Source organism: Micromys minutus, assembly GCF_963924665.1.
Source record: "Micromys minutus genome assembly, chromosome: 19".
NCBI lineage: Eukaryota > Metazoa > Chordata > Mammalia > Rodentia > Muridae > Micromys > Micromys minutus.
In genome coordinates, this window is record NC_137954.1 from 35,084,513 (window position 1) to 35,110,383 (window position 25,871).

Below are 25,871 nucleotides of genomic sequence, written 5' to 3' on the forward strand. Positions count from 1 at the left end.
ATGACGGCCCACCGACAGTTAACTTCTGTTTACATGGAACTCAGGAGTCTGCAAACCATGGTAAGACTACAAACAACTAACAAAACCACAGATTAAGCCATGAGAGATAATAGAACAAAATGACTTCCTCAAATAGTGCAAATTTATCTGTCTGGGGTGCATTTTTACTTGTTTTGCAGGTTTTATGTTATATTTCTGCTATGGACTGGGAGAGCTAAAGATTATATACTCAATATTTGTACAGGAAGACTTAGAAGAATTTGCCAATCCAATATTTTATCTTTTGTTTTTAAACATGAGGAAATAGAGGCCCGGTGAGGCAGAGACTGGCCATAGAGCACAGCAAGTTGACACAGTTAAAATCTGGCTTTATGTCTACTGACCTGCAGTGTGGTAGCTACACTGCTCTAGGGAGGAGATATTTTTAGAACCATGACAATGTGATTGTTTTTCTCCTTAATGAACAGTTTTCTGAACTAGTGTTGAAACACCTGAAAGGTGATAGTGTGACAGGTTTTTATCCTCCATTGAGATAGGTCTTTCTATTTTGACATTCAAGTTGACATTTAATGTCATCTCCCAGAAAGTAGATAAAGTTGGCTTTCTGTTTCCTTAGAGATGCCTGTGTCCTTTCCCAGACCCTCTTTCCTGTTTGTGCTCCCACTCCACCCATTCGATCACCCATCCATTTTTGTTTTGTTTGTTTTTCTTCTAAGTAATTCAGCAACTTGTTTTTGGTTTTTGGTTTTGTCAGGTACTGAGTTCAATGAAAGATGTGCCACGGTTATTTGGAAGATACATAGCTGTTTAGGGAAATAAGGCGAGTCAAGATGGAGTTGATAAATAGCATAAAAGAAAAGACATTAGAATGCCACAGAAGATTACTTCTTGGCCTTTTAACCAAGACCAAGTGGAGGATGCCTTAGAGATGCTGACTTTAACAGTTAGCAAAACTGCATGGTGGAAATGGCATGTTATCTTAAAGCGGTGGTTCTCAAACTGTGGGTCAAACATTGCTTTAGCAAACCTCTATCTCCAAAAATACTAAATTATGATTCATGCAGTAGAAACATTACACCTCTGAGGTAGCAATGAAAATAATTTTATGGTTGGGGGTCACCACAACATGAAGAACTGCATTAAAGGGTCACAGCATTAGGTAGGTGAGAACCTCTGACTGAAAGGATGAGGATTTTCCCTCATGTTAAAACTTTTTATCCTGAGATATCTTTGTTAATGAGATGTGCCATACATTTAGTGAGAGAAGAAGTATACACCCATCAGTACCACCCAAATCATGAAGTAGAACATTTCCAGCACTCACTATGCCCTTTCCCAATCACTAATACATCCTTGTATTTGGAGGTAATCAACCTGTTTTCTGGTTTAATGGCTATTTAGATATTTTCTCTGTATTTAAATTTGTATATGGATTTCACTTGATTATTCAGTATGTACAGTATATGTCTGGCATGTGTTTGTACTATTTTTTTCAGTTGGCAAGTTGTATGTAAAATCACAGTTCATCTCTTAGAAAGTTTGTAGGGGGTGGGGGAGGGCTAGAGGGATGGCTCAGTGGTTAAGAGTGCTGACTACTCTTCCAGAGGTCCTGAGTTCAATTCCCAGCAACCACATAGTGGCTCACAACCATCTGTAATAAGGCCCTCTTCTGGTGTGTTTGAAGACAGCTACAGTGTAGTTATATATAATAAATAGATCTTTAAAAAAAAAAAGAAAGTTGATGGGGATCTGAGTTTTATTATTAACAGATAGATTACAAAGTGGGCATTCTTCTTGTGTGTTTCCTTTTGTGAACACGTTGCACAAATTTTAGGAAAAGAGTTGTTAGCTTTGTAGAACATATGATAGTCAGAGATAGTAGATACTATAGTAGTTTTTCAAAGGGATCATAGAACTGAGGCTTTGCCTGCTGCGTTGGTAAGTTCTAGTTGCTGCTCATTCTTGTTAACCCTGGGTATTTGTCATAAGTTTTTTTTGACTTTAGTCATTCTAACTAAATGTGGTATTTCATTAAAGAATACATTTCTCTTTTTCTGATGCCATCCACTTTAACTGCCTTTTTGAATGGTCTTTTTGTTAACGTGCCTACTTAAGGCTTTTGCCTACTTTTTGAAATTAGGACTTCGTCTTCCTACGGATGTAGTTCTTTATGTAGTCTTACCGATTTCTTTTTCTGACATATACTTAGCAAATATCTTTTCCAAGGGTGTGGCATGTCTTCATCTCTTACTTGTGTCTTTTGAAATGGAAATTAATCTTTTTTTGTTGTTGTATCTGTGTTAGGGATTGAACCCAGAACCTTGCCTATGTTAGGCAAGAGCTTTACCACACCACTGCATCCCATCCCCTCTACAGATTAAAAAAGAGCTTTTAGATTTATTTATTTTATGCGCATGAGTGTTATGTTTGCATGTGTGTATGTGCACCTTATGTGTGCTTGGTTTACTTGGAGGTCAGAAAAGGGTGTTAGATAACTTGGAACTGGAATTATGGATGGTTATAAATTGCTGTGTGTGCGCTGGGAACCGAACCCAAACTAAACTGTTTTACTAAACTGCTGCACCATCTCTCTAGCCTTATTTATTTATTTGTTTATTTATTCTTTTTGTTTTTTTTCAAGACAGGGTTTCCCTGTGTAGCCTTGGCTGTCCAGGAACTCACTCTGCAAACCAGGATGACCTTGAACTCATACCTGCCTGTCTCTGTCTCCCAAGTGCTGGGTTCAAAGGGTGAGCACCACCACTGTCAGGCCAGAAATGATTATTTTAAATGTAATAAAATAGTTTTAGTAAAACCTTAATCTGCTCTTTTTGTTGAATTTAAGGAACTATTGAGTGTATGGTTATTAGAATTTTTACAGGAAAATAGAGAAGGACATTGTGCTGAGATTCAAGGCATGTGCACCACTACTTGGCCTAATAGATGATATTTAAATACTTATTTCTTTTATGTGTATGCATGCTTTGCCTGCATGTATGAATGTGCACCATGTGAATGTCTGGTGTCTGTTGTGGCCAGAAGAGGGTCCCAGATTTCCTGGAACTAGAGTTACAGATGAGCTGCTATGTGGGTGCTGGGATTTGAACCTAGGTCCTCTAGAAGAGCAACCTGTGCTCTCACTGCAGCTCCTAGATGCTAATTAAAAAAAAAAAAAAAGAATTGTTTGATGCTAGCTAGCCTTCTTCATTCTAAGTAAAAAGGGCTTTTCTCGTGTCTTTAGGATCTTAAAGTCTGTGGCATACACTTTGAAGAAATCTGCTTAATTATTTAAATTCTTGACAGCTCTTTGCTATCTTCCCAGGGCACAAATGCGATACCATAAAAAACATTTTACTTATAGAACCATTGTTGGTCCAATTCAACTTCTTAACTTTTTTTTAATTAAGAAATTTTTATGTGTATGGGTGTTTTACCTGAATATATGTTTGTGTTCCATATGTGCATGGTGACAAACAGTCAGAAAGAGGGTGTTAGATCTCCTGGAACTAGAGTTACAGACAGTTGAGAGCAACCATGTGGGGGTGCTGTGAATTGAACTCAGGTTGTCTGGAAAAATAGCCAGTGCTCTTAACTTCTGAGCCACTTCTCTAGCTCCAGCAAACTGCTTAAAAATGTAAAGAAAGATTTACTTATTTTTAATGTGTATGTGTGTGCTTGAGTATGTGCATCATGTGAATGCTGTATATGAGGTCGGAAGGCAGCATTGGATTTCTGTGGAACTGGATTTCCAGTTGGGTGTGAGCTGCCGTGTGACTGCTGAGAACAAAACCTGAGTCCTCTGCAGTACAGGCTCTGAGCTGCTAAGCTATCTCTCCAGTCTCCATCTGCTTACAAACAGTTACAGAATTGTGGTTAATAATACCATCTTTGGCTTCAGAGAGCCTGGATTCCAACATTGCCCCTTACTGACTTAGACTGTTAGCCTTCGTTACCATACCTGGAAATGAGAATGTTTTATACAGGCCATAGTTTTACAAGAATCTGACAAGATAAATCTGGACAGTTGTCACACAGAAAAGTAGTTCACTATGTAGTGTTGTCTGTAGGGTTATTGCTTTTCAGAACCCCAGGGGAGCCTCAGTTACCTGAGGGCACATTTGTATGGAGAGTGCAGCCAAAGGGTGTGGGTTTTTGTTTTTTTTTGTTTTTTTGTTTTTTTTTTGGTGTTGGGGCCCAGGATATGTGATGGTGATGGCTACTATTTGGACCCTAGAATCACCTAGGGCACATTCCTCTCCTTGGGCCTTCATTTTACTTGCTTTGCCTCCCAGTTCCGGGGCTGCAACCCTGAGGGGACCTTCTTTTACCTCCGCAGTCTCTATTTAGGTGGGAGGTGGCGAAAGCAGAGCGGGAACATTGTGTAGGCGGAACTCGAGTGCAGCAGTGGGAGGTTTCCGGGGGAACAGCACCGGTGACGGGTCGGCGGAGACAGAAAAGTGCCGGACGCCGGGCCGATCATGGAAGCTTGACAACCTGCAGGCAGGCTCTGGGAGGCCGAGACATCAGCGAAGAGAACAGAGAGTCGGCGGGAACAGGTAGGGGAGGGCAAGAGGGCAGGCCGCGCTGGTCTTGGCTGGACTTCCAGCTTTGCTCCGGCAAGCGTTCTCAAGAAAGCCGATGGCCATGCCGCCCCGCCCCCGTTGCAGGACGCCTGGAGGCTCCTTACTCTGTGCTGGTGACTAGGAGCAAGACTACCAGTATGGACATCCACTCTAGCTGTCACCTTCCACGGGTGGCAGCCCACGGCCTTCCCCTTCTGGTAGGCTAGCTCCTTTGACCCTTTTTGGTCCTTCAGAATAGCGTTCTTCCGAGATGGGAATTCATCTCCACTCCGTCCCTATCCGCCTCCTTGAGGACCCTCCCATTTCAGAAGAAAACGTGGATCATCATCTTATTTTATCCACTCTCTATCCTCACATGCTTTGCTCTTTAAGTTGAGATCTCCCCATCCCATCCCCATCTCCTTTCCACCCTATTTCTTCTGCTTAGTATCTTGGCTGAGAGTCAGTCACATCTGTCTTTGTAGTTGTGTCTGCTTGGGGTGAGAGACCAGGTTTTGTTCCTCCTTTTCGACACACCAGAAGAGGGCACCAGATCCCGTTACAGATGGTTGTGAGCTACCATATGGTTGCTGGGAATTGAACTCAGGAACTCTGGAAGAGCAGTCAATGCTCTTAGCCACTGAGCCATCTCTCCAGCCCAACTGTTCCTCCTTTTCTAACTTAGTCTTCTCTCCTGTCTTCTTCTCCTCATCTGTCTTTCCTTTCTTCCTTCTCCTCCTCCCATTCCTTAGTTTTATTTTTGTCTCTCCACAGAATTCTTTGTTTTCTAGCACTTTACTTTTTTTGACAGGACCTTCTTAAGTGAGGCAATGTACTTTACTTTTCCTAATATCCTGAAAGGGCTGTGCATAATTCCACAGGAAAACAGTGTCTTTTGCACCAAACTATTCTTTGACTTTTTTTTTTTTTTTTTTTTTTTTGCTTCATTTACTCACACACCTCTTTTCTTTCATTTTGTCACACTCGTCAGTATGTATCATTTCTAGAAGAAAGGTCTTATGTGTGATTCCTTTAGAGTCCATACACACTCAGCATTTATTGTATTGCACAGTTGAGGAACTCTTCTTTACCTAGTATCTTAAAGATGATAGTACAGTATCTGCATTGGGGGTTGGAGAGATGGTTCTGCAGTTAAGAGCATGGGCTGCTCTTCTAAAAGATCTGAGTTTGATTCCTAATATCCACATGATGGCTCTATGTTACTCCAGTCTATGGGGATCTGATGCCTTCTCTGGCTTCCTTAGGTACCAGGTACACACATGTTGCCCATTCATACGTGCAGACAAAATGCTCTCATAGATAAAATAATAATTCTGGAGTCATGTTTGTTAAAATGTCTGAATTATCAGGAGGTCAAATAGATGCATTTCCTGACTTAAACAGAATGTATTTTCTAGATTTGAATTGTAATCACTTAAGTTTGTAAATAGTTTTACCACTTTCCTTTGCTTAAATGACATTTTATTTCGTTACTGGGCAACCTAGTGCTTGTATAGTATGCTAAGCATCTCTGTATTATGGAGCCTTTACAATAGAGTTTTTGATTAAATGAAGTGTGACTTTTGTCTTCACACTGTTTCTGATGTGTTCCTGCTTGTAGGTGGGATTTTAATGACACAAAAATTGCCTCTGTGCATGGACAGTATTCTTTGTTTTGTAACCCAAGCCTGCAAGTGACGTAGATACATGGCATACATAAAGGAACTCCGTTGTGTCCTGGCTAGCTTTATGGATTTAGAAGGTGATACTTCTGAAGTGACAGATAGGGGAGTGTACTTTAGAATTGAGGACAGAATATCTTTAATTCCAGGTTGAATTCTGTCCATCTAACAAAGTAGCTATTGTATTTCAATTCAGGAGGTTTTTTGTTTTTGTGAAGATTTTGAGGTTAACGTATCCTTGTGTCTGAACCAGTTTAAATTCACACTTTTGAAAGAAGGGAGTAGATGACTGACCCATTTTCCTTTTGGACAGATCTCAAGACCAGAGAATGGCAGGTGAACAGAAACCCTCAAGTAACCTCTTGGAGCAGTTTATTTTATTAGCCAAAGGTACTAGTGGCTCAGCCCTTACCACTCTCATAAGCCAGGTGCTGGAGGCTCCTGGAGTGTATGTTTTTGGAGAACTTCTGGAGTTGGCCAATGTTCAGGAGGTAAGGATAGTTTTCAGACAGTTTCATCTGTCTTCTCTATGCTATACATTTTTGATTCTCCAGGTTTCCAGTGAATTTCAGCACTGAAGCCTTGTGAATTTGCTTGGTATCCTGTTAATGGTAAGATGGGGATTGGTGGGCCAGGGGATGAGATCAAGGATATTCAGCGTTTCCCTTGAACTTGGATCAATTAGATTGAGTTGTTAGCTGTTCAAAAGATAGTAAGAAAGTGGGCTGGAGAGTTGGCTTAGTGGATAAGAGAACTGACTGCACTTCCAGAGGTCCTGAGTTCAAATCTCAGCAACCACATGGTAGCTCATAACCATCTATAATGGGATGAAGATAGCAGCAGTGTACTCACATAAAAATAAATAAATCTTTTAAAAAAATAGTAGGAAAGTCTGAATGATCTTGATACAAAGTAATGTTCTAAGTGTTTGATTGTTACAGTCAGTTTTTGGTCATTGTACAGTAGTAACCAGGTGGAACAAAGAGATACAAAGCAATTTATGCTTCTCAACCTGGACTTGTCACTTTAGACACTTGAGTTTTCTTTGAGAAAATTGCAGACGTATGTATGCACTGGAGGGGTTCTCAGGCGATTTCAGTGTGTTGGTGAGGCAGACTCTCTTCCCTTTGCCATCACAGGCTTCTGCCTACATAGGCAGTATGGCACTGGCTGTATGCATGATCACTGTCTACTGATCTAGGCCAAGGCATTTCTTATTAATCATTTGTAGGATGCTGCTGAGGGTGGTCTGTCTATAGGATGTGGTTTGCCTCTGTTACATAGTTCACCTTTATGGCCACAATGACATGATTGCCATCAGCAGTCTCAGAGCCAGTTTAAACCTGAGGTGTGGGTTTAGGTTATTTAGCTCAGTATAATATGTCTGCTTATTTCTCTTGTTTGGGAAACTAGAGTTCCTGTGATCACCTCACACATGGCTCATCTTCTTATGATGCCCAAAGATGGGAATGGAGCCACTTAAAAATTGGGGGTGGTGGTGGTGGAGGCAGGTGGGAACAAAATCTTTTCTGTATTGTGCTCTTCAATTTAGTATGTAGCTGAAAATGATGTTGAACTTCCAGTCTTCCTGACTTCATCTTTCAAGTTCTAGGATTATAGGTATGCACCACTACATCTGATTTTATTAGGTGTTGGTGATTGAACTGGGGCTTCATGCATGCATAGTAGGCAAGCACTGTACCAGTGAGCCACATTCCCAGCCAGCCTGATTTCTATTTTAATTATTTTTATTATTAAAATTTTTTTTTTGTTTTATGTACACTGTAGCTGTCTTCAAACACACTAGAGGAGGGCATCAGATCCCATTACAGATGATTGTGAGCCACCATGTCGCTGCTGGGAACTGAACTCAGGACCTCTGGAAGAGCAGTCAGTGCTTTTAACCACTGAGCCATCTCTCCAGCCCCCTGATTTTTATTTTGTTAGTTGTAAGTTTTTAATTTAGTGTCCCTCCTGCTTGTTATACAGAGGTCTGGGATGGTAAGGTCAGCTGTGCTTGCTGCTGCTTCTCTGACACATAGCAGACTTTCTGGAAAAAATCAATAATTCTTTGAGGAAGACTCCTGAATTAGGCTTATTTTTTTGAGGTTGAGTCTGTCTCATGTTTCCTAGGTTGGCCTTGATCCTGTTCCTACTGCCACCACCTGCCATCTGCTGGGATTACAGGAGTGTGCCGCTGTGCTTAGTTAGGCTCATTTTCCAATAACTAAGATTATCAGTGTTTCTTCAGATTTGAGAAAAATCTGAATGAACATAATATGCCAAGTAGTTTTTATGATGGTTGAAAATTGGCTAAGAGGAAATAGGTGAAAGCAAGCTGTCAAGACCTTACTGACTTAGGCAGCCAGACAACTTTTGGAGTGTTTGCACTAGAGAAAATAGTCTACTCCAGCCAACTGTAATTATGTGAAAAGTAGGGGCTGAATTCAGTGGTCTTTACTGAATCTCTTTCACTCTGCTCCTAGGACTTGAGGGAAGTTTATGATAATTTGAGAGGGAAGCTTGAGGTATATAAGGATGCTAACACAACTCACATTAGTGCTTACTGGTGCTTGGCAAATCACCTTTATCTGTGTACAGTCTATTTTTTTCCTGTTCTGAGTCAGGAATAAGCTAGTTGCTTTTCAGTGTTCTGAAATTATGGATGCAATTACTGGAACTTTAAGATATCTAAGATTCAATAGTGTTGTTCCTGTTTTGCTTTATGGAGTCTGGTAAGTTGAAAGAGGTGTGGTGTGTATGTGTTACTGAGGACTGAACCCACAGTCTTCTGCATGCTAAGCAGGTGCTATGTCTCTGAACTATGTTCAAGCCCTCTTTTTACTTTTATTTTGAGGCAGGGTCTTTCTAAGTTTCTCAAGCTGGAAGAAGAAAACAGACTTTGCAGAGTTGTCTGTGACTCTACACACATGCTCTGCATACTTTGAGCACACATGCACATCATAGACACACCCTGCAACAACAATAAAACAAATAAGCAAAAATCACAGAGTTGGTGTGTAGACAGGATCACCACATTCTTGTTTTTTTCTTGTTTGAGACAGGTCCCATTTTCAAGTAGTTTAGGCTGGTTTTGAACTCAGTATGTAGCTGAGGATGACTTTGAACTACTGATCCTCTTAGATTACAGGCATGAGCCATCATGCCCAGTTTATGCAGTACTGGGACTGAACTCAGCTCCAAGTTCAGGCTAGGCAAGATTCTCCCAGCCATCAGCATTTATTCTAAGGCAGAGGAGATCTGAAAAACCTTGAACTGCCTCTTGTACATAAGTGTCTGTGGTGGAGTGAACTCAAAGCTAAGGGGCAGGAAAAGAGGAAAGGAGGAAGCAAAATGTCTTCTTAAGGAAGGAAGATTCACTTTTGAACTTAAATAATTTTTTTGTTTTTTCTCCAAGAATCAGAATTAGAAAGGACCTTAAAGACTACCTAATCAAATAATACAGAAATAATGGCCATGACATCTTTGGCATTTGGTCATATGTTTCCCATTAGAATATTGTTGTGGTTGGTAGAAAATTGTTGTGTGGCTAACTGAACTTTTTTCTCCTCAGCTTGCAGAAGGAGCTAATGCTGCATATTTGCAGTTGCTGAATCTGTTTGCCTATGGTACATACCCGGATTACATAGGTGAGTTGGTTAAGATCCTTTAGAAAACCTGTGTCAATTGTTGGAGATGTTTTTAGGGTGGTTGAGGTTTGGGTTATAATGTGTGGATGTGGGCAGGACAGCTCGGTATTGACTTGACCATATCTCCATCTTCTGTGCTCTGAAGGTAACTTTATAAAAGGATTTCTCTGATAACTGTATAATTTCCTAGGTGTAAAATAGGAAGTGTGTGTGTGTGTGTGTGTGTGTGTGTGTGTGTGTGTGTGTGTGTGAGAGAGAGAGAGAGAGAGAGAGAGAGAGAGAGAGAGAGAGCTCACGTGCATCTATGAACAGAGCCCTTGTTTATTTCCCAGCCCTGAGAACTAGTGTTTGTAGAGCATTCAACTAGCAAAGCAATTTGGTGATTTTTTTTTTTTTTAATTGAGACAAGTCTCACTATGTAGCCCTGGTCAGCATTGGAACTGACAGAGTGAGTGATTCCTACCTCTGCCTCCTAAGTGGTGATGGTGGAAATGAAGGCATGCTTCACCACACCTGTCAGTTGAGTGTTTTCAACTTTATCAGAATTTTTAATTTTTTGAGGCATGGTGGTGAGATGGCTCAGCAGGTAAAGGCACCTGAACTGAAGCCTCCCTGACAACTTAAGTTCAATTCCTGGGACCTACATGGTGGAAAGAGAGGACTGACTCCTGCAGGTTGTCCACTGAGCTCTTCAATGCACTTTGTGTTGTGTGCACACACGCGAACACACATACTTTTTAAAATTGTTTTGCTTTGCTTTGTTGACTGGGTTATGTATAGCACAAGATGGTCTTGAAGTCAAAACTTCCCTGCTCTCTCTTTTTTTTTCTGAGTGCTGAAATGATAAGGATGACCCACCATGCTCAACTTGAATGTTACCAAAATAAGATGGCTGTGTTGAAGAAAATTGGAAAAGAATAAAATGTAGACCATGACGTTATCACTGGACTATGATACTAGGTGTTTTTTCCCTTATGTTCATGTTTTGTGTTATATAGATGTGATTAGATTGTGTATGCAATTCATACCTTGCCTTTCCCAGGCCAGAAAATATTTCCAATCCCTTAATTCAAAGTTCATCTTTTTTTTAAGTCAGAGTCTTGATGTCCTCCTTAGGCTGATTTCAAACTCTGGATCCTCCTGTCTCTACCTTTGAGTTTCTCATGTTATAGACACGTGCTTTCATAGCTCTCCTCACCTTTACTCTTTCCTAACGAGCACTGGCCTGCTGAGCTGACATTCCCAGTTCATTTGAATGTTTTCAGTTCTCTTAGTTTTTGTTAAAGTTTTTCATACAATCTAGTTTAATCATATTCTTTTTTTCAGCTTCTCGAAGATCCTTCCCACCTCCCTACATATCTAACTTTATGTTGTTTTTTTTCTCTCTCAAAAAGAAAACAATGAGAATAAAAAACAAGGTATAAACTAAAAACAAAACAAAGCAAAACACTCAGAAAAACCATGGGATCTATTCTGTGTTGCTCTGCTTCTCCTGGGCATGGGACCTGTCCTGGAGGGCAGCTCTAGACTATACCTAGTGACCTCCATTGGAGAAAACTCATTGTCCCTTTCCCAGGTATCAGTCACAAATAACTTCTTGGTTAGGGGCATGACCTTGTGTCCATTTCCCCTCTCTGAGTTGGGATTTTGTCTGGTTAGAGCCTGTGCAGGTTTTGGGTGTGCTGTCACAGTCTGACTTTAGTTGTGCTTTGGTCCTGTTATATCTGGATGATACTGTTTTTTTGGAGGACCACTTCTGGCTCTTACAATCTTTCCACCTTGCTGGTGGTGGTGATATACACCTTTAATCCTAGCACTTGGGAGGCAGAGGCAGGTGGATCCCCAAGTTTGAGGTCAGTCTGGTCTACAGGGTAAGTTCTATGGTAGCCTACACAGAGAGACCCTGTCTTGAAAAACAAAAACAACAACAACAACAACAACAAAAGTCTTCCCACCTCCTCTTCTGCATAGATCCCTGAGCCTTGAGTTTTATGAAGAAATACCATTTAGGGTTTGGGTGCTCTAAAGTTTCTGCTCTTTGTACATTGTAACACATTTACCATCTCCTGCAAGAAGAAGCTTCTCTGATGAGGACATTGAATGGTTTTAGATCATAATCTGAAATCAGGAGTGGGCTGGCATGGTAGGTCAGCAGGTAGTGGCATTGCTGTCTAAGACTAACAGCCTTTGCTCAGTCCCCAGAACACAGAGTAGAAGGAAAGAACTGACTCGGGAACCTTGTTCTCTGACCTCCACATCCACACAGGGAAACTGAGGTACACATAGTCATTTAATCTGCTAAGAGACACACAACTAGGAGAGGCAGGAGCCCTGAGGACCACAGTACAGCATGAGTGTGCTCACACTCACATTGTACACCCCTGCACAAGTATAGTAAATTTTCAGAAACAAATAATCGGAAGTGAGGGACTTACATATCCAGATGTTAACTTACTTTCTAATTTATTTTTCTGTCTGTCTTAGTTTCATTTTTTTCTGTCGCCTCTTCTCTCTCTCTCTTCTTTGATAGTATAACAGTGACCAGGTTCCCAGGGCTCCCTCTTCTGCTTCCTTGCCATTTCTTCCTACCTCATACATTCCGCTGTGTATGAGGCAGTACTGCATGGACTCTGGAGGCAGACTGCCTGCGTTAGAGTCTGGCTCTGCCTCTCCTAGTTGTGTGTCTCTTAGCAGATTAAATGATCATGTGTACCTCAGTTTCCCTATCTGTAAAATGGGAGTAATTATACATGTCTCTCTTTAGGCTAAATATTTCCAGAATTTAGAATTGTGAGGACTTTAAAAGGTAAGATGGGGCCTGAGAGATAGCAGTTAAGAGCACATGCTTCTTCTGCAGGGGACTGGAGTTCAGTTCCCAGAACCACATTGGGCAGCTCAATACCATCTCTAACTCCAATTCCAGGGGTCGAATGCTTCTGGTCTCTGAGGGTACCTGTACACATGTGCAGATGCCCACACACAAACTTACACACAGTTGAAAATAATAAAAAAATATTAAAGAAAGTAATGTGGTATATGTACCTTTTTATGTAACATTCTCATGGGTGTAGGCAATAGTTGAAGTTAAACATACCCATAATTTTTCCACAAAATAAGTGAATATTCACAAGTAGGATAAAAAAACCTACCCTCAGTTGAAGGTAGGAATACCCACAGTTGAAGGTTTGCATTTCAACGTAATCCTTAGGAGAAAAAGACTCAGCTGGGCAGTGGTGGCACATGCCTTTAATTCCAGCAGAAGCAGGCATGCCACACAGGCTGGTGGCATACTCTGTGCTATTAGGCTGAGTGGGCATCTTAGTGCCAAGCGATAGGGAAACTTGCTTTGTTTGTTTTTGAGACAGGGACTTGTTTTCTAGCCTGTTTGCCTTACATTCAGATTTGGCCCACTTTGCTTCCCAAGTGCCACCACATCCAGATGGATCTCTGGATTCAAGGACTTTCTGATCTATCGAGTGAGTTCCAGGATAGCCAGGGCTATTCAAAAAAAAAAAAAAAAACAAAAAACAAAAAACAACAACAACAACAAAAAAAAAACCCTGACTTGAACAACAAACAAACAGAAATTTTTGGTTTTGGAATCCAGAATTATGGTTAGGAGGTTGAGGACATTGGAAACCTGTCTGGTGAGAGGCTGCGTGTGCGCATGTGTGAGCGCTGTGGCCGTGCTGTGATTTGTGGCTACTACTGTGATCACTGATCACTGATGCCAGGACCAAAAGCGGTGCTCACCTCAAGGTTCATCTCAAACTCTTCTCTCAGGAAACCTTTTTGTTTTTTGTAACCCCCAATTGAGATTGTATTTGTTTGCTCTCTCTTTCTCTGTCCTTTTTTCTTTTTCTCTTCCTTTTGCCTTTTCTTTCTGTCTTTCTTGTCCTCTACCTGTCTATACTGGTATTTATAGCTATTGCAACATCTGACTGTATGATTGAGACTGGGCATGGCGGGTCACACCTTTAATCCCAGTATAAAGCAGGGTTGAATAAGGAGTTCAGGATCACTCTGTTTGACATAAGACCCTACCAACCCCTTTAGCAACAGTTATCCAGACCAAACTAACCCTGATGACAGGTTCAGCATTACCGAGTTGTGTTACTCCACAAGTGTGTGGGTGCACTTAGAGTTGTGTGGTACAGCCCTTGTCAAAGCCCAGAGGCTTAGTCATTCTTGATTTCCTATACGACGTGCGTACATTGCATATAGCATGCTCAATGAAGGTACATTGAACTTAATCGAGCTTCACAAGAGACGCCAACAGTGTTCCATTAAGATAGTTGGCCATGTTGTTTTGTTTGTTCATGCCTTGCTTTGATACTAAATTCCTGAGTCTTTGCTTTCTGGAGGTACATGGTCTTCCAGAGAAGGTAGGGCTGCTGGTGGAGGGTTGCTGAGTGAGCAAGTGCACAGTCATGACAGTGATCTAGTAGTAGATTTTGTGGGGGAGTTGATGAGTTTATCATAAGAATAAATTCTAATTTTATTTTGTGTCTTGATTTTTGTGGTGGGTGGGACTGAGCAGCCAACAAGGAGAGCCTGCCAGAACTGAGTGCAGCTCAGCAGAACAAGCTGAAGCACCTTACCATCGTGAGTTTGGCGTCAAGAATGAAGGTACAGTCTCAACTCTTCATCTGAACCCCAGCTCAGGTGTCTTGTTGGCATCAGTGAAAGAACTTGCAACTCCTCTTATCCTAAATGCTTAAAGTGTACTTGGCAAATAAAAAGATAATTAAAACACGTGGACAGTCACTCCCCATTCTGTTTTGGGAAAGAAAGCCCAGCAGGTCTCTGTTCTGGCATGCTGTGGAACTTCATGAAGTGAAAACTTCACTGTGCCATATTAAGAGGGGCCTGTTATTTAAATGCTTTTCAAAGATGCATCTTTTTACCTGCTGGTGGTGGTGCACACCTTTCATCCCAGAACTCAGGAGGCAGAGGCAGGTGGACCCCTGTAAGTTTGAGGCCAGCTTGGTCTACAGAGTAAGTTCATACATCTTCATACAGCAAGTGTCTCTTTTTGACTGTTTTTGTTATGGTGATACAGACTATGTATTCACAGGCTATTTTCAACTCACTGTTGTAGTACAGGTTCACCTCACAATCATGGCCGTCCTACCTCAGCCTCCCACATGAGGGTTCCAGGTGTATCTTTCAGCTAGTTATCGACTTCCTGAATCTCCTAGTACACAAGTAATTATACTCAAGCAGGAGGAAAGACATGCTACGTTGGGCCGTGTGGACTTTTACTTATTTTATGATACCAGGAATTAAACTCCAAGATTGTGCATGTTAGGGAAATATTTGTCACTGAGCCACAACCTCTAGCTCAGAGAGATAGATTTTTTTTTTTTCTGGTTTTATTGGATATATTTTATTTACATTTCAAATGTTATCCCCTTTCCTAGTTTCCCCTCCATTCCCCCATTCCATCCCCCCTCCCCCTGCTTCTGTGAGGGTGTTCACCCACCCACCCACCCCCTTCCACTTCCCTGCAGTGACATTCCTCTACACTGATGCATCAAGCCTTTTCAGGACCAAGGGCTTCTTCTCCCATTGATGCCCAACAAGGCCATCCTCTGATACGTGTGCAGCTGGAGCCATGGGTCCATCCATGTGCACTCTTTGGATAGTGGTTTAATAGAGACAGATTTCTAATTTTTGTGATTTCTTTGTGATTTTTCAAGGTTAATTGCATTTTTTGCCTCATCTGCTCATTTTGATTTTATTTATTTAATTTTCATCTGCCAACATTAGGCCCTAACCTGTAAGATTCCACAACACACTTGCAGTCTCTCTGCCCCAGCTGATTTAGAAGAAGCTTGCAGCCAGTAGTTTACAGCTTTTAACAGAAAGGGGTCAGCCTCTACTAATTTGTGGTTGGTTTTGGCTCTCACCTCTTCCTTACCTGTGTTTGTTTTGTGAGAATATGCCTTTAAAAAGTTTGCATCTCACTGTGATTAAGAGTTGTGTGTTTGTTCCTTGATAGTCCTTTTAGTTGCTAAAATACTGTTACCTGTCTAATCACAAATTTCTGGTTGTAACCAAATATTTTAGGTGGGAGGTTCCTTTCTCCCTCTTTCCCTCCTTCCCTCCCTCCCTCTCTCTTGTTCTGGAGATTAGCATGGGGATTGGAACTCAGTGCCTCATCGTCCTTGTGTGGGGCGCCACCACTGTGCTGCACCTGTGGCCTGAGTCAGTCCTATTTTCTTGGGGAATGGGGACACAATGGACCTCTTTCTTTTCCTAATTATTGTTTTCCCGATCCTGGAAAAGAGTAGGAAGACTTTTCTTCTTCCATAGCCAATCCTTTTACATTCATCTATACATCCTAAAGAGCACGATTTAATCCACAGAAACCCTTCTGGGTAAGATTGCTGTTTCCCTCTGCTCTCCTCTGCTCTCCTCTGCTCACCTCTGTACTCACCTCTGCTCTCCTCTGTACTCTCCTCTGCTCTCCTCTGTGCTCACCTCTGCTCTCCTCTCCTCTCCTCTGCTCACCTCTGCTCACCTCTGCTCTCCTCTGCTCTCCTCTGTTCTCCTCTGCTCTCCTCTGTACTCACCTCTGCTCTCCTCTGTACTCACCTCTGCTCTCCTCTTTGCTCTCCTCTGCTCTCCTCTGCTCTCCTCTGCTCTCCTCTGCTCTCCTCTGCTCTCCTCTGTTCTCCTCTGCTCTCCTCTGTACTCACCTCTGCTCTCCTCTGTACTCACCTCTGCTCTCCTCTTTGCTCTCCTCTGCTCTCCTCTGCTCTCCTCTGTGCTCACCTCTGCTCTCCTCTTTGTTCTCCTCTGCTCTCCTCTGCTCTCCTCTTTGCTCTGCTCTCCTCTGCTCTCCTCTGCTCTCCTCTGCTCTCCTCTGCTCTCCTCTGCTCACCTCTGCTCTCCTCTGCTCTCCTCTGCTCACCTCTGCTCTCCTCTGCTCTCCTCTGTGCTCACCTCTGCTCTCCTCTGCTCACCTCTGCTCTCCTCTGTACTCACCTCTGCTCTCCTCTGTGCTCACCTCTGCTCTCCTCTGCTCTCCTCTGCTCACCTCTGCTCTCCTCTGCTCACCTCTGCTCTCCTCTGCTCTCCTCTGTACTCACCTCTGCTCTCCTCTGTACTCACCTCTGCTCTCCTCTGTGCTCTCCTCTGCTCTCCTCTGCTCTCCTCTCCTCTCCTCTGCTCACCTCTGCTCTCCTCTGTACTCACCTCTGCTCTCCTCTGCTCACCTCTGCTCTCCTCTGCTCTCCTCTGCTCACCTCTATTCTCCTCTGTACTCACCTCTGCTCACCTCTGCTCTCCTCTGTACTCACCTCTGCTCTCCTCTGCTCTCCTCTGCTTTCCTCTGTGCTCACTTCCTCTTGTCTGCTTCTGCTTTCATAGTCAGTTTATTTCTAAACTAGAACTGCCAGCTCAGAGTGTGTAGAATGTAGGTTATTAGATGCTCTGTTCTTAGTAGTCATTGGCACAGGGCTGTTGTTGGAGATTTGCTGTTGGTTGCAAGGGTTTGAGAACAAGCACACACTGAGGATAACCTTGGATTGTGTGTGTGTTCTGTTTTGTTTTGTCATGCCTCTTCTGGGTAAACTAGTCAGTGTCAGTGTTTGAGGCTTGGAACAGTTCAGCATTTTATGTGAAGTCTGCAAGCTTCCAGAAGGTGGCAGTGTAGCACATACTGAGTATTTCTCTTCCCGTGGAAGTAGTGTTTCACTGTAAGTGTGGATGTGGCAGCTGAGAGCAGGGTGAAGTGTAGGACATAGAGAACTAGAACGGTTCCTCCTTAGGTGCTGCAGGATCTTGTTGGGTGTCACAGGCTCCACAGTTTACCTCTCTTTTGTTGTCTCAGATACTGGTGATTACCATTGGCTTGCATTGCTTAAGCACAGAGATAGTTATTGCCTGTGTGAGTAATACTTGAATTTTTTTTCAAGGCTTGCCAAGCGGTTTTTAGAACTGTCATATGACCTATCCACAGTGTATCCCCTACTCTGTGCTGCTGAAGGACCTGGAGATGAGGAATCTCAGGGAACTAGAAGACCTTATCATTGAGGCTGTCTACACTGACATCATCCAGGGCAAGCTGGACCAGCGAAATCAGCTTCTGGAAGTGGATTTCTGCATTGGCCGTGACATCCGGAAGAAAGATATCAATAATATTGTCAAGACCTTGCATGAGTGGTGAGGCGGGGAGTTGGAGGGAGCATCTAGTATGTCCTTTGTGCCTCTCTCTGCAGCACTGTGACGTTCAGAAGTGAGCTTGAGGCAGCCAAAGCTGGGATCTTTGGACACTGAGACAGAGTGGGGCTGCATTTGTGATTACAGCTGTGTGGCATTAGGAAGCCTGGAAGGATTCCTGGTGCCTGGCCTGTAAAATTGAATTTAAATGTAGCTGGGCTGTTTAACAGTGGGCTATAAAATACTCATGTGGAGTTGCAGGTAGAGTTGCTGCATTCTGGCTGTGTAGCACTAAATCTGCACCTTCTAAACATAAACCAAGTTCAGGAAATTAATGTTTGTCTGTAACACATTGAGCTAGTTAGTGCTGGTGAAACGTGTGAGAGACTCGACTGGGAACAGGCTTCTGTGATCTGGAATACTGGTGCACAGGATACTTGACAACTGAGGCGGTGCCTATAACCCCAATCCAGCACTCAGAATGCTGAGGGTTATGAGTTGAGAATTTATCGCCTTATCCTCCCCTCCAATGAATAAGTGAAATTAGTAAAAAGAACTGAGACTTTTGAGTATACTCTTATTTTAGTGGAATTTGATGCTTGCAGAAGCGATTACATGTTCTATAAGGATTTGTTATGAGCTATTTAAGTGATTTGGAGCTTATGAAACCAGAGCATCTTAGGGAAGAGTGAGAAAGTTTTGAGGGAGGGAGCATTGCTGCGAGTGGGGAGATTGTTCCCACATAGGCGTGTGGTATGCTGTCTGTCATTAGGCAGAATGGGCAGCTTTGTGCTGAGAGATAGGGAAACTTGCTTTTTGTTGTTGTTGTTTTTTTTTTTCTCGAATCAGGCCTTGTTCTTTAGCCCAGGCTTGCTTGGAACTAACTATAACTATTCATTCTAGGTTTGCCTTAAAATCAAGATTTGTCAGATTGCCTCTTAAGTGCCATTGCACCCAGATTTAAAAAATATATAAAATAGACATCTTGCTTACATATATAGTAGTGTACTGTGTTTATCTAGTGCCTATAGAGGTCAGAAGAGGGCATCAGATTCCCTGGAACTGGAGTTATGGATGATTGTGAGCTAGTGTGTGGGTGTTAGAAACTCAACTTGGGTTCTGTGTAAGAGCAACAAGTGTCCTAACCACTGAGCCATCTCTTCAGCCACTAGAAGAGACTCTTGAGCTCATGTTTACATGTTAAAGGTGGACTGGAAACAGAATTATTGTCCTGAGAAAGTAAAAACATTGCAAGATAGTAGACATATTGAATAGTAGTGGACAATGTGTGAATTTTCATTATATTGTTTTTCAAAAACTTTATTTTTTGAGACAGGATCTTATTTTGTAGACTTGGCTGGTATTGACCAGGCTAACCTTGAACTCAGAGATCTGTCTGCTTCTGCCTCTGCTTCCTAAGTGCTGGGATTAAAGGTGTGTATCACCAAACCCAGCAAGAAGTAATTGCTAACTAGGAACTAACTTCAAATTCTGAAGAAAAAGGCAATATCTCTAAAATAGAACGTTTATTTTTTTCTTTTGTAGAGGGGGATCAGTCAGTGTTACTTGTAGTTTGTTCCTTCTTCATCTTAATTTGTAAAACTCTTTCTTCCGGGCTGCAAGGACTGGAAATTAGAACTGTATTTCAAGAAGCTACCCACAAGCCACCGCTGTACCCTTGGCATGTGTTACATATTTAGATGACCTTGTTTGGAAGAAGGGAGGGGACTGACATGATGACATGGCAGAGGAGATGCTAAAGGAAGTCCCATAAAATGCTGGAAGGATTTGGGAGGGAGATTCCTGAGCCTGCAGGAGCCTGCCTGGGCTTCACTGCAGCTCAGGGCTGGACTTTTCCATTGCAGGTGTGACGGCTGTGAGGCAGTTCTCTTGGGCATTGAACAGCAAGTTCTGAGAGCCAACCAGTACAAAGAGAACCACCACCGGACTCAGCAGCAGGTGGAAGCTGAGGTAAAGAGAAAAGGGAGCATTTGTTCCTCTCCTTAGGGTGTGCCTAGGAATTAATTTGCAGTGTCTTCATGTTTGACATTGCTTTGGTGTGACTATAACAAATAGCCGGTAAACATGTCTTGGGTTTAGTATTGGAATTTAGCAGAGAATAAACAGGCTTAGAGTGTAGACTGCATACATCTTCAGTGTATGTACATATTATGTTCAGGTACTGAGGAAAAGAAATGTGCTGTGTTTTGAAAATAGAAGGGAGCTGGAGAGATAGCTCATTGGTTAAGCGGATTTACTGCCTTTACAGAGGACTTAGGTTTGGCTCTCAGATCACAACCACCCGAAACTTCAGTTCTGGGGATCCAGTGCTGCCTTCTGGCCTCCACGGCTCTTACATGCACATGTACACAGATGTACATCCAGGCATACACACACACTCACACACATACACACACATGCACATGCACGCACATACATATCAAAAACTATTAAAATTTGAAATAAATGTGAGGAAAAGGATAGGTCACTCCAGCAATACCATTAAAAATAATACGTTGCCTACTGGTCTTCTAGAAAACTTAGACCAGACTGATGTAGACAGAGAGGGCAGGACTCTGGGCTCCTTTCCTGGCCTAGTCATACTTCAGGGCTTCCTGCATGCTCCCCTGAACACAGTACATCTCTACAGAGGTAACTGTCATACCATCCTGTGTTGTTGCTTCTGTTGTGCTTGGCCATATTATAACCATTTTCTCAGCTGAGTAGGTGAGATCCATTTTCCCCATTTGTCTTTAAATTACATTGTTGTTTTCAGAGGGGAGAAACTTGATGTTTTTCTTCCAAGTCTTAGAACAACAATTTCCTGGTGAGTTTTGCCTTCCAGAGCCTCCCTCTGAGTTCAGTCAGCCCTATGATGAACTGCCTGAGAATTCTCTTGTATTAGCCTTTTATAAAAAAACATTATTGAAGTATATTTCAGTGTACCTGGGGAGACATGACACAGTAGCATTCCCAGGCTTTGCGGTGTGTCTGAGCAGGTACTCTGAGGGAGAGGAACCACGGCTTGCAGCACCACAAAGCCCCTTTTATTACATTTGCTTTTGGAATCTATTTTTCTTTATATTTGAATGTGCCTGTGTCTGGTGTTTTGTTTGATGTTAATATATAGCTATTGTTACACAGTCACAAAATAGGCTGTGTTCCAGCCAACTTAGGTAATAGAACAAGAGTAAGTGTTCTTTTTATTGTATAGAAAATCCCTCAGGAGTTAAGTTGTTACAGTGTGTTAAAACCATGTCTCCTGGGTACCTCATGGAGAACAGTTCCTATCATCTCTTACATCTCTGCATGCAGCATTGCCTGTGGGCTTGATTTCTGTTCTGTTTTTTTTTTTTTTTTTTTTTTTTTTGCTTTTGCTTACTTTTCAAAATTCAGCCCAGGCCCAAGCCAACTTCAAGGCTTTCTACCCTCCCACCTCAGCCTCTGGAGTGCTGGAACTATCTTACTATCAGCATACCTGTCTGTCCCCTACACCTGCCGTGTCTTCTCCCTGTCTCCTCCCCAAAGGCATCTTCCTAACTCTGGGGAGCTCTTGTGTCTCTTGCTCATCTTTAGGGTCTCTAATATTGCCAGGTTACAGGTTTGTTAACCGGTGTAGTTCACTGGAATGTTCTGGGCCCTATGCTTTGAAGAGCTCTACAAACCTTAGTTACTTGGGTGGGGGAGGTGGGGCAGAGATAGCCTATAAGTCAGTCCTTTGAGGAAGGAAGTCAGAAAAGCTCTGGTCAGATTTATGTTAAAGAAGACACATTTGTAGGAATAGTTGTTATCAAATGGATGGGGTCAGGTGGGGATACCTTCAAACCTTTGAAGGGGCAGCCTGAGTCCCGGACATGGGCATCCACACTCACTCCTGTACTGCCTGGAAGAAGCACTAGTTGTCCTTATATTTCTGTCTGTCGTCTGTCTGTCTCCCTCAGTGTATGTGTGTCCAGGTGCCTAGGTCTGTAGGTTCATGTGGATGCCAGAGAGCTACCTCAGATGTCGTTCCTTGGGTACTCTACTTTCTTTTGAAACTGTGTCTCTCACTGGCCTAGACCTCTCCAAGTAGGCTGGTCAGTGAGACCTAGGGATCTTCCTGTGTGCCACCAAACACTGGGACTATAAGTGTGTTCTGTGCATGAAGATCAGTTTCAGGTCCTTGTGCTTTCGTGATAAGCACTTCGCTGACTGCTATTTGCTCAGCCTACTAGTTGATCTTTTAAAAAGCAGAGTTCTGGCTTCTATTAAAAGACTATTTATTTATTTATTTATTTATCTATCTATCTTATGAAGCATGGTCTTACTGTGTTGTCCTGGCTAGCCTTGAACTCACTGAGAGCTTCCTGCCCCTGTCTCCCAGTATTAGGATAAAAGGTATATGCCACCATGACTGGCCAAAGACATTTTAAAAAGACATTTTGTACCTCTTTTTTTTTTCTTTTGCTTTTTTTCCAGACAGGATTTTCTATCTAGTGCTGGCTGTCCTGGAACCCAATCTGTAGGCCAGGCTTGCCTCAAACTCATACAAATTCACCAGCTGCTGCCTTCCAAATGCTGGGATTAAAGGCATGCCTGGCTTACTTTATTTTATTTATGTGTATATTGTGTGTCTGTATGAGTCTATGCCACATGTATTTGGGTGTCTAAGGAGGCTAGAAGAGGATGCCAGATCCCTTCCAACTATAGGAAGTTGTAAGCTGCCATATGTGGAGGCTGGGAACAAAACTGGGTTCCTCTGCAAGACCAAAAAGTGCTCTTTACTGTTGAGCTGTCTCTTCAGTTCCAATCTGAAGAATCATTTGGGGCTGGAGAGATGGCTCAGTGGTTAAGAGTGCTGACTGCTCTTCCAAAGGTCCTGAGTTCAATCCCAGCAACCATGTGGTGGCTCACAACCATCTGTAATAGAATCAGATGCCCTCTTCTGGTGTGTCTGAAGACAGCTACAGTGTACTCACAATAAATAAATATTTAAAAAAAGAATCTTTTGAACATCAGTAAAATCTATTCCTAAATCTATCACAAAAACATGAAAAACATTGAAACATTTCAGGTTCAAGTCATTTAAGATACTGGATGGCCAATCTATATAATGATACTGATTCAGTATAAAACATGCATCCATGGGCTGGAGTGATGGCTCAGCGGTTAAGAGCGCTGACTGCTCTTCCCAGGGTCCTGAGTTCAATCCAAGCAACCATCTGTAATGGGATCTGATGTCCTCTTCTGTTGTGTCTGAAGATAGCTACAGTGTACTCATACATGAAATACATAAATCTTAAAACAAAACAAAACAAAAAAACCCCATGCATCCATTTGATCTGGAAAGCTCACTGGAAGAGCATGTTCCTTACAGTGAAGGATGCTCCCACAGCATGCAGCAGTAGATAGTAGGCTCTTTATACTAGTACTAAAACACTAGTTCTTAAATTATAAACACATGGGCTGGGGAGGTGGCTCAGTAGCAGGAAAGAAAGCTTGTCTTTCTTCCAGAGGACTCAAACTCAGTTCACAGCACCCTTGGTGGCTCATAACTACCTGTAACTCAAGCTCTAGGGAACCAATGCCCTCTTCTGGCCTCTGGAGTCATTTTTCCAGCTCCTAGTTCCATGTTTTTGCTAAACTCATTTCCATTTATCCATCAGAAGCCTGCTTGTCTTCCTCTGGGATTTTGAATATTATTTCAGATTTTGTTGCAGAGGATTTGGGCTGCTTCTCTGGGTGGTCCTTATACTTAGAACAGTGAGTTTCAGGTATGAACAGGTAGGTCATACAAGTTTTGTTTCTCCCTCTAGGTTAGCAACATTAAGAAGACACTCAAAGCAACAGCATCCTCTTCAGCTCAGGAAATGGAGCAGCAGCTGGCTGAACGGGAGTGTCCCCCCCATACTGAGCAGAGGCAACCCACCAAGAAGATGTCCAAAGTGAAAGGTCTGGTCTCCAGCCGCCACTAGGGCCGGCTGGGGCAGCTGGCACTCAGCAGGCCTGGGTCAGGTCGGGAGGGGACACCCAGGGCCTATTTCCTCCCCTCTCTAACTGCAGTGAGTTCCAGATCTGCCCGCCCCTCACCAGTACCTCCCCATCCATTGGTACCATTGCGGAAAATGATTGCTCTTCCCTTGCCTCCTTTCCTAGTTGTTCCCTTCAGACTCAGGGGCTCAACGGATGCCATCCTAACAGGGTCCAACACTGCCCGGCTTCCCTGCAGGGGTCCTTGTCTCTGTGATGGGCTACCTCCCTCCCAGTTGTTCTTTTGCTCCCTGTCATTTTGTCAGGCTGGTCCTAAGCTGGAGGCAGTTTACCCAGCCCCGAGGGATGACTGTGGAGGTGGCTCCTCTCTGAGTGAAGAGGGAGCCTTGCTTCTCCAGCCCCATGTACCAACAGTACCCACAATGGTGCAAGTGTCTCTAGCCAGGTAGCCACATTGTTTCTGTCTCCTGCCTTACCCCTGTTGACAGTGCCGGTTCAGGCCATGGAGGGATGTGGTGCTGGGCTATGTTTACTTAAACCTTTGGGTTTTCAGCCTCTTAAGCCCAGCCAGGATCTCTCATCAAGTTGGGGCACTAGGCTGACTAACCTCTGGCGTCTGATATCAGTGGAGGGTGCTTGGGTCTGTGGGTGGCAGAAGGTGTTTCTTCTAGCTTGGTGTCCTTTGCTGGCTACTCTTCCTGCTGTCTCAGCCTTGATTTGGCATTTAGGCCCAGCTGCCCACTGGGCTTGTCTGCCAACATTTGCTCTCCCAAGATCTCTCATGCCTCCTGGCTGCCCCTGGGGTAGGAGTGGTGGTGCCGAAGCCCCTCAGACTGGTGAAGGACCATTGCTGCTTCATTCTCCTTCCCGCCCCTCCTTGGCTGGTGACCCAGAGCCCTCTGACATTATACTCCACTCCTGGCCAGAGAAAAGGACTTGACTAGACTTTCTGAACTTGAACAGTTTCAGGTTATATTTTAATTTTTTTTTGTACAGGTTGATTCTAATACATTTCAACATGCTTTTTTCTCCCTTTGTGTCAATATTTGTTATAGTCTAATCGTCGGGAATTTCTCACTTGGTTGGAGGGTGTGAGTGTGTGTAGGTGGGGGAGGGGATTGTGTATGTGTGGGGTAGGGGATGGTGGGTGGGTGGGTGGTTGGGGGGATGGAGGGGTAGGGGTGTGTGTGGGGGGGTTGTGTGGAGATGGAAGCCCTGTACTGATTTAAACCTCATTGAGTTTAAAAAGCACATTTTAGAAGAAAAAAATGAAAGAAAAATGTAGATTTGATATGTGATTGTGGAATATGGGGCTGTGCAGCTGGTGGGTTTGGAGGGCAGTGATTTGTGTGGTTCAGAGAAATGCAATGCTGTTTTAGTGGCATGGTTAAAATGGGTCGATCCAATGTTAATGTATCCTTGTTCTCCTTTTACGCTGCTCCATATGCCCATATAACACTATGCCTAACATAGGTTACATTTGGTTCCCAAAGCATGTTTGATGAGTCCCCAGATCACATGCTCTGTGGAGGAGGGGTTCTGTTGTTAAATAAATGTCGCTCTCCCTGCATTCCACATCCACACTGCAGGTCATTACTAAGGTCTTTGAGGCATCTTGGGGCTGAAGCCCATGCTCACATTGATTTCATTACCAGATCTTTGTGGGTATTGATATTTCCAATGGGATATGTTTTGGATAAGTTTTGGTAAACATGTACTTCTCAAAACCCCCAGTAGACATAGACCACTTCCCCGCCCCATAGATATTTTCCCCACTACTCTCACTAGACCCCAGACAGGGACACACTGTGAGCAAGGTACTGTCCATTGTCTTTTCC

The 25,871-nt window shown here is 43.0% G+C and overlaps 1 protein-coding gene across 4 annotated transcripts; it reads left to right on the top strand.

The window, feature by feature from the left end:
• On the top strand, nucleotides 1-25,023 carry COPS7B (COP9 signalosome subunit 7B; the record flags this gene model as incomplete). 4 transcript variants are annotated; one of them, XR_013975427.1, is made up of 8 exons in its annotated part: nucleotides 4,439-4,556; nucleotides 6,558-6,735; nucleotides 9,819-9,894; nucleotides 14,435-14,523; nucleotides 17,864-18,066; nucleotides 19,929-20,034; nucleotides 23,859-24,478; nucleotides 24,762-25,023. XR_013975427.1 is itself a non-coding variant. In XM_080932801.1 (7 exons), 6 exons carry the CDS (start codon nucleotides 6,574-6,576, stop codon nucleotides 24,015-24,017), a joined length of 795 nt encoding a protein of 264 aa, XP_080788927.1. In that variant the 3' UTR covers nucleotides 24,018-25,023. The 4 variants fall into 4 exon arrangements, 3 of the variants coding, with proteins under 3 accessions (XP_080788928.1, XP_080788927.1, XP_080788926.1); XM_080932801.1 differs by having other exon boundaries at nucleotides 4,360-4,556; nucleotides 23,859-25,023; XM_080932802.1 differs by lacking the exons at nucleotides 4,439-4,556; nucleotides 6,558-6,735 and adding an exon at nucleotides 1-60 and having other exon boundaries at nucleotides 23,859-25,023.
• Nucleotides 25,024-25,871: the final 848 nt, after the last annotated feature.